This window comes from Cebus imitator, unplaced genomic scaffold (genome assembly GCF_001604975.1).
Source record: "Cebus imitator isolate Cc_AM_T3 unplaced genomic scaffold, Cebus_imitator-1.0 Scaffold187, whole genome shotgun sequence".
In the NCBI taxonomy this organism is placed as follows: Eukaryota; Metazoa; Chordata; class Mammalia; order Primates; family Cebidae; genus Cebus; species Cebus imitator.
The window spans coordinates 2,260,731-2,272,838 of record NW_016107502.1 but is presented as its reverse complement, the minus strand read 5'-3'; the positions used below and the strand labels follow the sequence as shown (position 1 = coordinate 2,272,838).

Sequence of the window (12,108 nt, the reverse complement as noted above, 5' to 3'; positions counted from 1 at the left end):
ATCTCTTGACCTTGTGATCCACCCACCTCCACCTCCCAAAGTGCTGGGATTACAGGTGTGAGCCACTGCGTCCAGCCTCAGATTTGTCTTTCATCTAAAATGATGGACCAGAAAAATGCCACTCTTCCTCTAGTGCCCTGGCAGGTTACTTAGAAGCTCACTATTAGAAGTTTATCACTTTGAGTTAAGACCGGGTTGGCCGGGTGAGGTGGCTCACGCCTGTAATCCCAGCACTTTGGGAGGCGAGGTGGGTGGATCATGAGGTCAAGAGATCAAGACCATCCTGGCTAACATGGTAAAACCCCATCTCCACTAAAATACAAAAATTAACCAGGTCTGGTGGTACTCGCCTGTAGCTCCAGCTACTTGGGAGGCTGAGGCAGAAGAATTGCTTGAACCCAGGAGGCCAAGGTTGCAGTGAGCCGAGATGATGCCACTGCACTCCAGCCTGGCACCTGGTGAAAGAGCAAGACTCTGTCTCAAAAAAAAAAAAAGAAAAAAGAAAAAAAAGACAGGGTTTACCAACCGTGGCATTATTGACATTTTCAGCTGTATCATTCTCTGTGGTGGGACAGGATGATTCTGTCCTATCTACAATTCTGTGCATCGCAGCATGTTTAGCAGCATCCCTGGCTTCCATCTATTAGATGCCAGTGGCACTTCCTCTTGAGCCTTCATGACCACAACTATCTCCAAATATTGCCAAGTGACTTCTGGGGGGCAAAGTCACCACTGCTGAAAAGACTGGGTCAAGGCATTGTCACCACTGAAAATGCAAACACTCTGGAGAAGGACGACCCTCATCAGTTATGCACTTCTGGGTGTTTGCCAGACCCTTTCCAAGAGCACTAGTCAGTTAAGGGCAGAGTGGGAAAGAAGAGACAAAGAAAGAGGATTTAGAAGAATCCATTCCTGGCTGGGTGGAGTGACTCACGCACTTTGCACTTTGGGAGGCTGAGGTAGGCGAATGACTTGAGGCCAGGAATTCAAAAACAGCCTGGCCAACATGACGAAACACCATCTCTACTAAAAATACAAAAATTAGCCGGGCCTGTTGGTGCATGCCTGTAGTCCCAGCTACTTAACTGGGGAGGGTGAGTCCAGGAGAATTGCTTGAACCTGGGAGGCGGGGGTTGTAGTGAGCCAAGATTGAACCATTGCACTCCAGCCCCGGCGACAGACTGTGAGACTCTGAAAAAATAAAAAAAGAAGAATCCATTTGCACCAACCCCCTTTCTGGATGCCTCATGGGCCTGCGGGATGAAGGCTCTCTCAGCAGCTCCGTCTGAAGAAGGCCTGGGAGAAGAGCCCCACCCTCATACATCTTCTAGGAGTCCTGGGACACTTGGCCTGGATCTGGCATTGCCCAGTGGAAATCAGCCTCAGGGAGACTGGTGAAGAACACAAAAGGAAAGAAGCAAAGACAATGCCTGCCCACGTGAGCTCATGGATTTCTCACCCCTGTGAGTCTCCCTTTATCTTCCTGAAGAAGGCTGGGATTTATAGTAGCCATTTATTGGTAAGGTTTGTCTTTCATGATCCAGCTGGGAAACAAGAAACACTCTAAGTCTTTCAAACAGCAGGAATTTAAGCCGGGCGCAGTGGGTCATGCCTGTAATCCCAGCGCTTTGGGAGGCCAAGGTGGGCCGATCACCTGAGGTCGGGAGTTCGAGACCAGCCTGACCAACATGGAGAAACCCTGTCTCTACTAAAAAATACAAAATTAGCTGGGCGTGTTGGCACATGCCTGTAATCCCAGCTACTCGGGAGGCTGAGGCAGGAGACTTGCTTGAACCTGGGAAGTGGAGGTTTCGATGAGCCGAGATTATACCATTGCACTACAGCCTGGATAATAAGAGTGAAACTCCGTTTCCCCCAACCAAAAAAAAAAAAAAAAAAAAACAAACAAACAGGAATTTAACACAGGAAACTAACTGGTACGTAGGTGATGGAAGCACTATGGGAGGCAGCTCAGAAAACAGCAAAGCAGGAAGCAGCTACCATCTCTAGGCCTGGAAAGATGGCAAGGTGATGGAGTGATCAAAGACCAGGAAGCCTTTGGAGCCATGTGGCAGGAACTAAATAGTGTGGAACTGGTAGGAGATGGGATTCAGGTAGGCGGGAAGGGAGGACGGCAACCAACTGCAGGTGAAGCCAGAAAGCAGAGAGAGGAGGAATAGCTGGCTGCTTCTCTCCTCCCACCCACCTCCATCTCACAGGTCTGCAAGCGAACCAGTGGCTGACTGGCACAATAAAGAGGTGCACAGAGATAAAGTGATGTGGCCAAAATCAAAACCCAGATTTCAGGGCTCTTTCCTTAGGGGGTAGAGAGTGCCTGAGGGCTGAAGTGCCAGCTTGGGGCTGGCAGCGGAAAGAAGGATACAGTCCAGCCAGCTGGGGTTAAATGGGGTCTGACATAGTGGTTATCTGTGAAGCAGGAAGCTTTGACTGGGAAGGGCACGCAGCGACCTTCTGTAGTACAAGGAACGTTCTGGAACAGTTGGGGGATATGCAAGAATACACAAAAGTGAAAATTCTCTGAGCCATATCTGTAAGATCAGTGTGCTTTATGTGCTTCATTATATGTTATACCTTGATTTAAAGGCAGGGTCTCAGCACTGTAAGACAGGGTGGGGAAAAAAGAAAAAGAAAAGGAGTCCCTGTCTTCTGGAGTAAAATCCTAAAATATTTTCTTTTTTTTTTTTTTTTTTTTGAGGCGGAGTTTTGCTCTTGTTGCCCAGGCTGGAGTGCAATGGTGTAATCTTGGCTCACTGCATTCTCCGTCTTCCGGGTTCAAGTGATTCTCCTGCCTCAGCTTCCCGAGTAGCTGGGATCACAGGCATGCACCACCACACCCAGCTAATTTTGTATTTTTAGTAGAGCTGGGGTTTCACCATCTTGCCCAGGCTGGTCTCGAACTCCTGACCTCAGGTGATCTGCCCGCCTCAGCCTCCCAAAGTGCTGGGATTACAGGTGTGAGCCACCTCTCCCGGCAATCCTGAGATATTTTCAGATGAAATGATACAATGTCTGGGATTTACTTCAAAATAATCACGAGGGATTAGAAGAGTGTGTATGTTGGTGGGGGAGGGGGTATACAGAATAAATGAAACTGACCGTGAGTGGAAGCTGGGTAGGGAGTATATGGGAGACTTCCAATCTTACTTTTTTTCTTTTGGTATATTATCTTGGGTGTGAAATTTCCACAGTAAAAAGCAAAAATAAGAGACAGAAAAAAGGACCTAGGGTCACCACACACACATTCCTTTACGCATGTGCAACCTCAGTGGGGAGTCTCATCCAGCCCCCAGCACTAGGGATCTGGAAGGAGCAGCAGCCCCACGATGCTCCGATCCTCCTGCCCTTTCCGACCATCCATGGTTCATCTGTGCAGCGAGCTGCCTGCACCAGGTGAGGGGAGAGAGCCTCACCAAGTGAAATGCCTACCGCCTGGGCAGGTCCTTTCACCCTTTTGTGATCTCTCCTCCCCATGCACACTTCCCATTACCTGCACCAAGAGCCTGTCCAGACATCAGACCCAAAATTAGACAGACCAGTGTAAGGATGAGTGCTGAACTGAGTCCTTCAGGGAGGGAGATGGTGCCCAAGTGACCTATCTCAAGAGAATTTAGCCCCTCATTCCAAGGGAGACACCCCTGAGCCACAAGGAGGTGGCAGGATGGCTGGAATGAGCTGGGACCTAGACATCAGGAGACTCAGATTGTAGCTGGCTCTGCCGTGGACTGGCTCTGTGATGTGGCCATCACCTGTTTATTCCATAAATACGTATTGGGCACATGGTATGTGCTAGACTCTGCTATGCACGGGGAACATAGCCTTGAAGATTCAGTCTGGGCCACTGCGGCACCCACAGCCTGGTGGGAGGCAGACAAGACAACAAGGTACAGAAAGAGGGCAGCCTTCACGGGGACTGCGTAACCTAGGGCAGAGGATGCCCCCCCACAGCCTCGGTGAAGCCTCAAGGACAGGTGGGAGTTAGGAAGACAGAAACTTGGGGACCAGAGAGCCACGTGTAAAAGGGGGCAGCTGCAAGTAGCTCCATGGGTGGGTGGGCTGCTAAGAGGTGAGGGAGATGAGGGGAAGAAAGGAGACAGGAACCAGACTAGGCTACCCTGGAATCCCCGTCCCCTTATGTGTCACCCTTGGCCTCCCTCTCCATGCTAAAGGGGAGAGGGCTGGACTCGGTGGGCTCCCAGCTTTGGACAAAGAGCAGGGCTGGGTACGCCGCTCTCAAGGGTCTCCTAGGTGACCTGTGCCTACTCCTGTGTGGACTGGGCTGGGTGGGCAGTGTAGGGGGCTGGCTGACTTGCTAGTCCCTTGTAATTTGTCTGAAAAAGTCCCACAGCAGGGCAGGAACCCGGGACGTCTGCCAGCCCCAGCCGGTTCTCCTGGGCCTCAGCCTGGCAGTCCCTGTGCCCTGCCCTCTCCATGCCTGTCCTGCCGTGGCCCCAGCCCCTCACTGTCCAGATCCCACACCCAGCTGTCCCCTGTGCACTCTGGAACTCGCGATGCTTGTCCAAGGGCTGACCCCGGGACTCGCCGCCCTTCCCTCCTGGGCCCGGGCTGTCCGCAGCCGGCTCTCGGATCGGGCTTCCTAAGAAGGGAGGAGGCCGGTTCCGGCCCCGCGGCCCTCACGTGCTTTCCCGGCCACCCCTCCCGCCCTGCATCGAGGCAGACAAGCCTGTTCCTCTTCCCTTGGCTGCGATTGCGACAGGGCGGCCCGGCTCCCAGCGCTCCCTGTCCCCGCCCCGCAGCCAGCTTGCTGCACTCCCACTTCCTGAGCTCCGCCGTGGGAGCCCTGGAGGCCCGGCCTGGCCGCTCCCGGCCCCGGGGGGCACATCGGCCCTGAGTCCGGTCCCAGGCTCTGGGCTCCGGCCGCTGCCGCCACCGCTGCCCAGGGCGTCGGGCCTCCTGCCTTCCTCCCAGGCCCCCTCGCTGCTGGCCGGCTGGCCGAGTGGCCGCCATGCGCCTGCCTTGGGCCACCTCTGCCCGCGGCCTGGCCTGGGGGCCTCTGGTGCTGGGCCTCGCTGGGCTCCTGGCAGCATCCCAGCCCCAGGTGGTGAGGAAGGGGATCTGGCAGGGGGGGGAGAGGGTGGGGAAGAGGGGCCTGGGCAGCCATCGCTTCATTCCCTCCGCCCTCCCGGGCTGACCCCTAGCTTTCCTCCCCTCTTCTCCATCTCCCTCTGAAGGTGCCTCCGTACGAGTCGGAGAACCAGACCTGCCGGGACCAGGAAAAGGAATACTACGAGCTCAGGCACCGCATCTGCTGCTCCCGCTGCCCGCCAGGTGAGAGGCAGTGGCCGGACAGAGCAGGGCCTCGGAGGCGGGTCACGGGGGTGGGGGGTGGCTCCAGCCCCCTTGTGGCCTCAGCGGGACGATGAGCACTGTCCCCCCAGGAAAAATGGCTGCTGGAGATGAGCGTGGGAAACCCTGGACATCACCTGCAGGAGCTGGGACTGGCCCTCCCCACTGGGCCTCCTCTTTTCTTACCTCTCTGAGAGGGAGCCAGAGGGCCACAGGCAGGGTGATGGGAGGCCAGAGAGGCCGAGGGACAGGCCGGGGTCACCCACAGGCAGCGGAGGTGAGGGTGCAGCCCTACCTCCTGAGGCTCCACTGCCCCGCTCACATTCTAGGCACCTATGTCTCAGCTAAATGCAGCCGCAGCCGCGACACGGTTTGTGCCACATGTGCTGAAAATTCCTACAATGAGTACTGGAACTACCTGACCATCTGCCAGCTGTGCCGCCCCTGTGACCCAGGTGAGTGACGATGTGCCTGGGGGAGGGGAGGCTGGGTCCCCTGGATCTCAGCCCCTCCCTGAGCCCTCCCGTCTCCCCACCAGTGATGGGTCTCGAGGAGACTGCCCCCTGCACAAGCAAACGGAAGACCCAGTGCCGCTGCCAGCCGGGAATGTTCTGCGCTGCCGAGGCCTCCGAGTGTACGCACTGCGAGCGACTTTCTGACTGCCCGCCTGGCACTGAAGCCGAGCTCAAAGGTCAGAGGTCCCTGAGGGCTGGATGTGAGAAGGAGGCTGGGTGCCAGGGATCTCGAGTAGGAGCAGAGAACATGGTACTGTGTCCACGGCAACCGCGTAGGTCGTTCTCCTGGGCTTAAAATTCCTCTTCTCATTCCGTGCAGAGGATCACAGAAGGGGTCTGGAGGGACTGGAACTGGGGCAGGTGCAAGGGGCACAAGAGGGGGTTCCTCTCAGCACTGGGAAGTTTGGGCAAAGTGGTAGGCAGCAAAGCGGAGCTTGGGAAAGGTGAGAGCTACGGAATGGGGCAGATGGGCAAGGAGGAGGCCATCCTGGGGCTTAAAGGAAATTCACAGTGGGCAAAGGGCTCCTCCCTTTTGCCCATTCACCCTGGCTGGCCCGCCTTTCTCTTGCCAGATGCAGTTGGTAACAGTAACAACCACTGCATACCCTGCAAGGCAGGGCACTTCCAGAACACCTCCTCGCCCAGTGCCCGCTGCCAGCCCCACACCAGGTGAGTGCACCCCTACTGTGCCCCTCCCACCCTCTGAGAAGCCTCAGCTGCTAACAATCCTCACCCCCCATCCTTGACACCGCGTGCTCCACTCTCCACTTCCAGCTCCGCATGCCGGTTGGAGTCTGGGCACTGCGGGGCCAGAGCATGAAAAGGTCATCATCTCTTTTTCCTCTGCAGGTGTGAGGACCAAGGTCTGGTGGAGACAGCTCCAGGCACTGCCCAATCCGACACAAGCTGCAGAAATCCATTAGAGCCACTGCCCCCAGAGGTGTCAGGTGAGGGACCAGGGGTGAGGGGCACAGGGAGGTGCCTGGGAACATGCCTTAATGCCCCATATCTTAAAAAAAAAATGGGGAAAAGATGAACCCTTCCCTCCCAGAACTGGGGCAAGAAGAAAAGTTCCTTACGGAAAAAATTGGAGTACCCCTAGGCTAGTTTACTTACACACACACACACACACACACACACACACACACAATTTTAAAGTTATATATACTGTAATACTATGTCAAGGAAATATCCCACACTGAAATGTAATGATAACCATTATTGTCAACATTCTGGGCATGTCAGCATCATGCACTCCATTTCCTAGACCAAATGCCTCTTTAGTAGACTGTATACTATTATCATTAGACAGAAGATTCCCATTTGACTCTTTCTTGACTTTTTCCTGTGGATTGGTTGGCTTGCTAGCCTAGTAGATGACTCCAGGTTGTTTCTAAGGACTGTAACATCGCTCATTGGCAGAAGGTTTGCTGTGTGTGTGTCGGGCACCCAGTCGTCACTTTACATTCACTAACTCATTTCATCTTCTTGATGATGCTATGAAGTAGATTCTGTTATTATCCTCATGGACTGAAGGAAGAAACAGACTCAAAGAGGTTAAGTGGCACACCCAAGATCACCCACCCAGGCGGTCGTTGGTGTTACTAGAACCTGCACTCAGGTTTTCTTACTCCAGAGCCCATGTCAGAATTGCATGTGCTCTCGAAAATGAGAAACTTCAGGTGAGCAAAACTGAAACTCACCTCCAGAACCGCCACCTAGAATACCCACTCTTTACATCGTGGCCTCTATCCTCCCAGACATTTTTCTATGCATGATTATCATACTGGGTTTTGTTGTTGTTTATTAAAAGTAGAGTAATTTTAATATTTTGTAACCTGATTGTTTTCATTCCACAATATAAGTATTTTTCCATGCCCTGTTAATTTTTAACTATGTATCAAATACGACTGGCATTTTAGAGCTGGAATTTTGGAGAGTATGTAAGCTCACCTCTTCTTATGTATGAGAAACTGATGCTCAAAGAAACGAATGACTTAAAAGTCGCATGGCTGGCAGGAAACCATGGTCCAGACTCCCAGTCCAATTTCTCCCCAGGCCTCCCATTCCACATTCCCTTAGGCTACAGAGCTGCATGAATCAGAAGGGGCAAAATGGCCCGAATACAAATGTCCAAGTCCTCCCACGCTGGCCCAGGTGTACCTGATGGCCACCGGAGACTCCATGCTATTGCTGGCAGCACTGACACCCAGAGAAAGAGCAATTACCCGCTGCCATGGATCAAAGCTGGAGAAGCTGAACCCCAGCCTCTCTTTTCTTCCCCCCAAGAACCTGCCCTGAGCAAGGGGTGGAAAACTTGCAAACCCTGCTCTCTCAGGCGACCACAGACAGTTCAGAAACAAGGCTCCCCACTCTCTCACCCCTGTAAACACCCCCACAGGTACAGCAGGGCAACCCTAGCCCCTCTACAGCGGCCCCTCTGTGCAATGGCTGAGGCCACAGAAATGTGGCTCTACCCTGTGTCTGTTTACAACCCCAAGCCCTGCCCTTCCCTACTGTCTCCCAGTCCCACTCCCAGACCTTGAAAATCAACTGCCCAAGCTCCCATCCCACATGCACAAGCCTGCTCAATCTTGGTCTCTGAGCAGGAGGGCACCAGCACCACCCCCAAATAGGTCCATCCATGATACAGTCTCTCCCGACTGCCAAGAGGTCCCCAAGTCTGACTTGGTTCCCCTTCTCTGTAACCCAAGGGAAGTTTCTCTCATTCTGCCCTTAGGAGCTGCAGTGTGGCTAGAAGGAAAAGAGCTGCTCCCTTTTCTCTGTCTGGGTTGCGCAGGGATCTGGAAAGCTCCTCCTTCTCCTCCTCCCTTCTGCCTTTCTGGGGGCTGTCATCACCCCTCCTGTCTGCTTTCCTGGCAGGAACCATGCTGATGCTGGCCATCCTGCTGCCGCTGGCTTTCTTTCTGGTCCTCGCCATTGTCTTCGCCTGCATCTGGAAGAGTCACCCTTCTCTCTGCAGGAAACTGGGTAGGAAGGGGTTGTATGCAGTGGATGGGGTGGCGGTGGGAACCCGAGGGAGGAATATTCAACTTCCCCAGTGCAGCCCTCCACACCCTCGAGACTCCCAATGCCCACCCCCAACATAGGCATCCTTATCTCCATCCAGCTGCTTATTCTGAGGCTGGAGATGAGAGTGACAGTGGTCAAGTTGCTGCACATTGGGTGGGGCGTGGAGGCTGAAAGGCTAGGTCTCAGGCCTGCCAGAGAGCCGACACCCATTTTGTTCTCCATTGCAGGGTCGCTGCTCAAGAGGCATCCCGAGGTAATGGCGGGGCTGAGAAGGCAGCAAGGAGGGGAAGAGGTGATGAGGGACAAGGTGGGAGCAGACAGGAAAAGAGTGTACAGGCTGACTCCCACTCATTCATTCATTCAGCTGATGACTTACTGAACATGCCATGTGCCAGGCACTGCCCTACACGCAATGGGTACAGCAGTGAGCAAAACATAGTGCCTTCTTTCCTGGAGTTGACATACTGATGGAGCGAGAATAAAGTTAAATATATATCGGGGGTATAATTGCTAAATAAAGCAGGGAAGGAGCCAGTGAGTGACAGTGGCAAAGGATGGGGGTATTTTAGACTGAGTGGACAGTGAAGGCCTCTCTGAGAAGGTGATATTTGAGCAGAGAGCTGAAGACGCGAGGAGCCAGCCATGGGGCTATCTGGGGGGGACGTCCTCCAGGAAGAAGGAGCATCGAGGGCAAAGACCCTGAGGCAGGGGGTGTGGGGAGGAACAGAGGCACACCATGAGTTGCCAAAGCACAGAGTGGGGTGTGGGAACTAAAGAAAGATGAGCCAGCCTGGGCAACACAGCCAGACCCCATCTCTACCCAAAATGTTGTTTCAAGTTTTAGCCAGCAGGGCCAGGCGCAGAGGCTCACGCCTGTAATCCCAACACTTTGGGAGGCTGAGGCAAGCGGATCACCTGAGGTCAGGAGTTCCAGACCAGCCTGGCCAACATGGCGGAACCGTTTTTAGTATGTCTATTAAAAATACAAAAATTAGCCAGGCATGGTGGCGTGTGCCTGTAGTCCCAGCTACTCAGGAGGCTGAGGCAGGAGAATTGCTTGAACCTGGGAGGTGGAGGTTGCAGGGAGCCAAGATCACACCACTGCACTCCGGCAAAAGAGTGAGACTGTCTCAGAAAAACAGAAAGTTAACCCGGCGGTCCCAGCTACTCAGGCTGGAGGATCACTTGAGTCCCAGAGTCCGTGAGCCTGCAGTGAGCTATGATCACACCACTGCACTCCAGCCTGGCCAACAGAGCCAGACCCTTTCAAGAAAGAATGAAAGAAAGAGAGAGGGAGGGAGGGAGGAGAGAAAAAGAGAAAGAAAGAAAGAGAGGGTGGGTCTGGGGCCCTCGTCATTGTCATTGTTTGGGTCTCCGTCTGTCTCCTGCAGGGAGAGGGGTCCAATCCCGCAGCTGGAAGCTGGGAGCCTCCGAAGGCCAATCTACACTCCCTTGACCTGGAACAGCCACTGCTGCCCAACTCTGGAGACGTCTCCCCAGTCTCCACTGGGCTCCCCACAAACTCAGCTTTGGAGGAAGGGATGCTGCAACAGCAGAGTCCTCTGGGTCAGATCAGGGAGCCACAGGTGGAACCTGGGGAGCAGGGCCAGGTGCCCCATGGTGAGCCTGGGGCAGGGAGAAGAGAGTGTGGGGAGGGCTGGGGAGGGAGGGATGGCTGGGAGAGAGACACTGTGGGCCAGATGAAATAAAAAGGGACAGGGACAGAGACTCCGCTGCCAGCCAGTGTCACAGCTAGAGAAGAAGGAAGAGACTGGAAAACCCAGAAACAGAGAAATGAACACAGAGCTCAAGAAACCAGCAGCAAGCAGGAGAGGGGCTGGCCGGGTTTTGGGGGGGCAGGGGAAGGTGAGAAGAAAAGGAGAATTCAAGAAGCAGCGGGCCTGAATCAGGGGCCTTCCTTCCTCAACACTCTGCCTCCCTTCCCACAGGTACCAATGGCATTCATGTCACCGGCGGGTCTATGACAATCACAGGCAACATCTACATCTACAATGGACCAGTACTGGGGGGACCACCGGGCCCTGGAGATCCCCCAGCTACCCCAGAACCTCCATACCCCATTCCCGAAGAGGGGGACCCTGGCCCTCCCTGGCTCTCTACACCCTCACAGGAAGACGGCAAGGCTTGGCACCTGGCAGAGACGGAGCACTGTGATGCCGTACCCTCTAACAGTCACCCAGTTTGTCATCCGTGACTGATGATGTCTGGGAAAAGGCAGAAGAAGAGAGGCACAGGGCACCTTCTCCCCTGAGGCCGCCCTACCCACATGGGATTCACAGGGGGCCTGGGTAGGGCCTGGGGAGGCAGAGTCCTAAGGGACTGAGGCTCAGACACCTCTGAGAGCAGGTGGGCACTGGCTGGATACCGTGCCCTCCACAGGACTCTCCCTACTGCCGGAGCAAACTTGAGGCCTCCTGGCAGGCCCACCCACCCACCGGGGCTGCTCAGCCTCAGGCATGGACAGGGCACAGGATGCCAACTGCTGCCCACCATGGCATGCTGCACCGGAGCACGGCACCAAGGGAGCCGCCACGCGGTCACTTGCAAGGACGTCACCGGGCCCTCTAAAGGATTCGTGGTGCTCATCCCAAAGTTTCAGAGGCCCTTTGGGGTTCCACACTTCACATGGACTGAGGTAGACCCTGCATGATGAAATTATAGGGAGGATCTCCTTCCCCCCATCCTAGAGGAGAGGAAAGGGAGTTGCTAACAACGGATTGGGCAGGACTGCTAGGTATGGGGAAGAGTTTTGGAAGGGGAGGAAAACGGCGAGTGTATTTATGTTGTAATCACATGCAAATAAAGAGAATGGGACCCGGACCCAGATGACTGATTTTCTTGGGATTTATACAGAAATACTATTCCATGGGGACAATCTCAAAGACAAAGGTCAAGACACTAAAATATAATCCCATAAAGGTATTTCAGTGAGGAACTGGTGGGTGTAGTCCAATAAGAACTGTTAGTCAGTGATGGTTGACAACGTGCCAGGCAGTGCACTCAATGCTTTATAATACTAACTTATTGAATCCTTGCAATAACCTCATGAGGTAGATACGATTCCCATTTAACAAATGAGGAAACTGAGGCACAGAGAGGTAACTTTCCCAATTCAGCTGCAAATGCAAAGCTGGGATTTGCACCCAGTTAGCCTGGCTTTTAGAGGTCTCTTGGGTTAAAAAACAAAACAAAACAAAAAACACTTCATATGCCG

The 12,108-nt window shown here is 54.0% G+C and overlaps 1 protein-coding gene across 2 annotated transcripts; it reads left to right on the top strand.

Moving 5' to 3' along the window:
• The first annotated feature begins 4,663 nt into the window (after positions 1-4,663).
• On the top strand, positions 4,664-11,714 carry LTBR (lymphotoxin beta receptor). Of its 2 annotated transcripts, none has more exons than XM_017546159.2 (10): positions 4,664-5,080; positions 5,211-5,307; positions 5,655-5,780; positions 5,864-6,016; positions 6,413-6,509; positions 6,690-6,787; positions 8,724-8,831; positions 9,101-9,126; positions 10,265-10,493; positions 10,823-11,714. In XM_017546159.2, exons 1-10 carry the CDS (start codon positions 4,985-4,987, stop codon positions 11,086-11,088), a joined length of 1,296 nt encoding a protein of 431 aa, XP_017401648.1. In that variant the 5' UTR covers positions 4,664-4,984; the 3' UTR covers positions 11,089-11,714. The 2 variants fall into 2 exon arrangements, with proteins under 2 accessions (XP_017401648.1, XP_017401649.1); XM_017546160.2 differs by having other exon boundaries at positions 4,700-5,077.
• The last annotated feature ends 394 nt before the right edge of the window (positions 11,715-12,108 follow it).

Excerpts from the sequence above, each read along its gene's own strand:
- LTBR (XM_017546159.2), top strand. The coding sequence starts at position 4,985 with ATGCGCCTGCCTTGGGCCACCTCTGCCCGCGGCCTGGCCTGGGGGCCT. Across the intron at positions 5,781-5,863 it reads GTGCCGCCCCTGTGACCCAG|TGATGGGTCTCGAGGAGACT; the intron begins GTGAGTGACGAT and ends TCTCCCCACCAG. Across the intron at positions 6,017-6,412 it reads CACTGAAGCCGAGCTCAAAG|ATGCAGTTGGTAACAGTAAC; the intron begins GTCAGAGGTCCC and ends TTCTCTTGCCAG.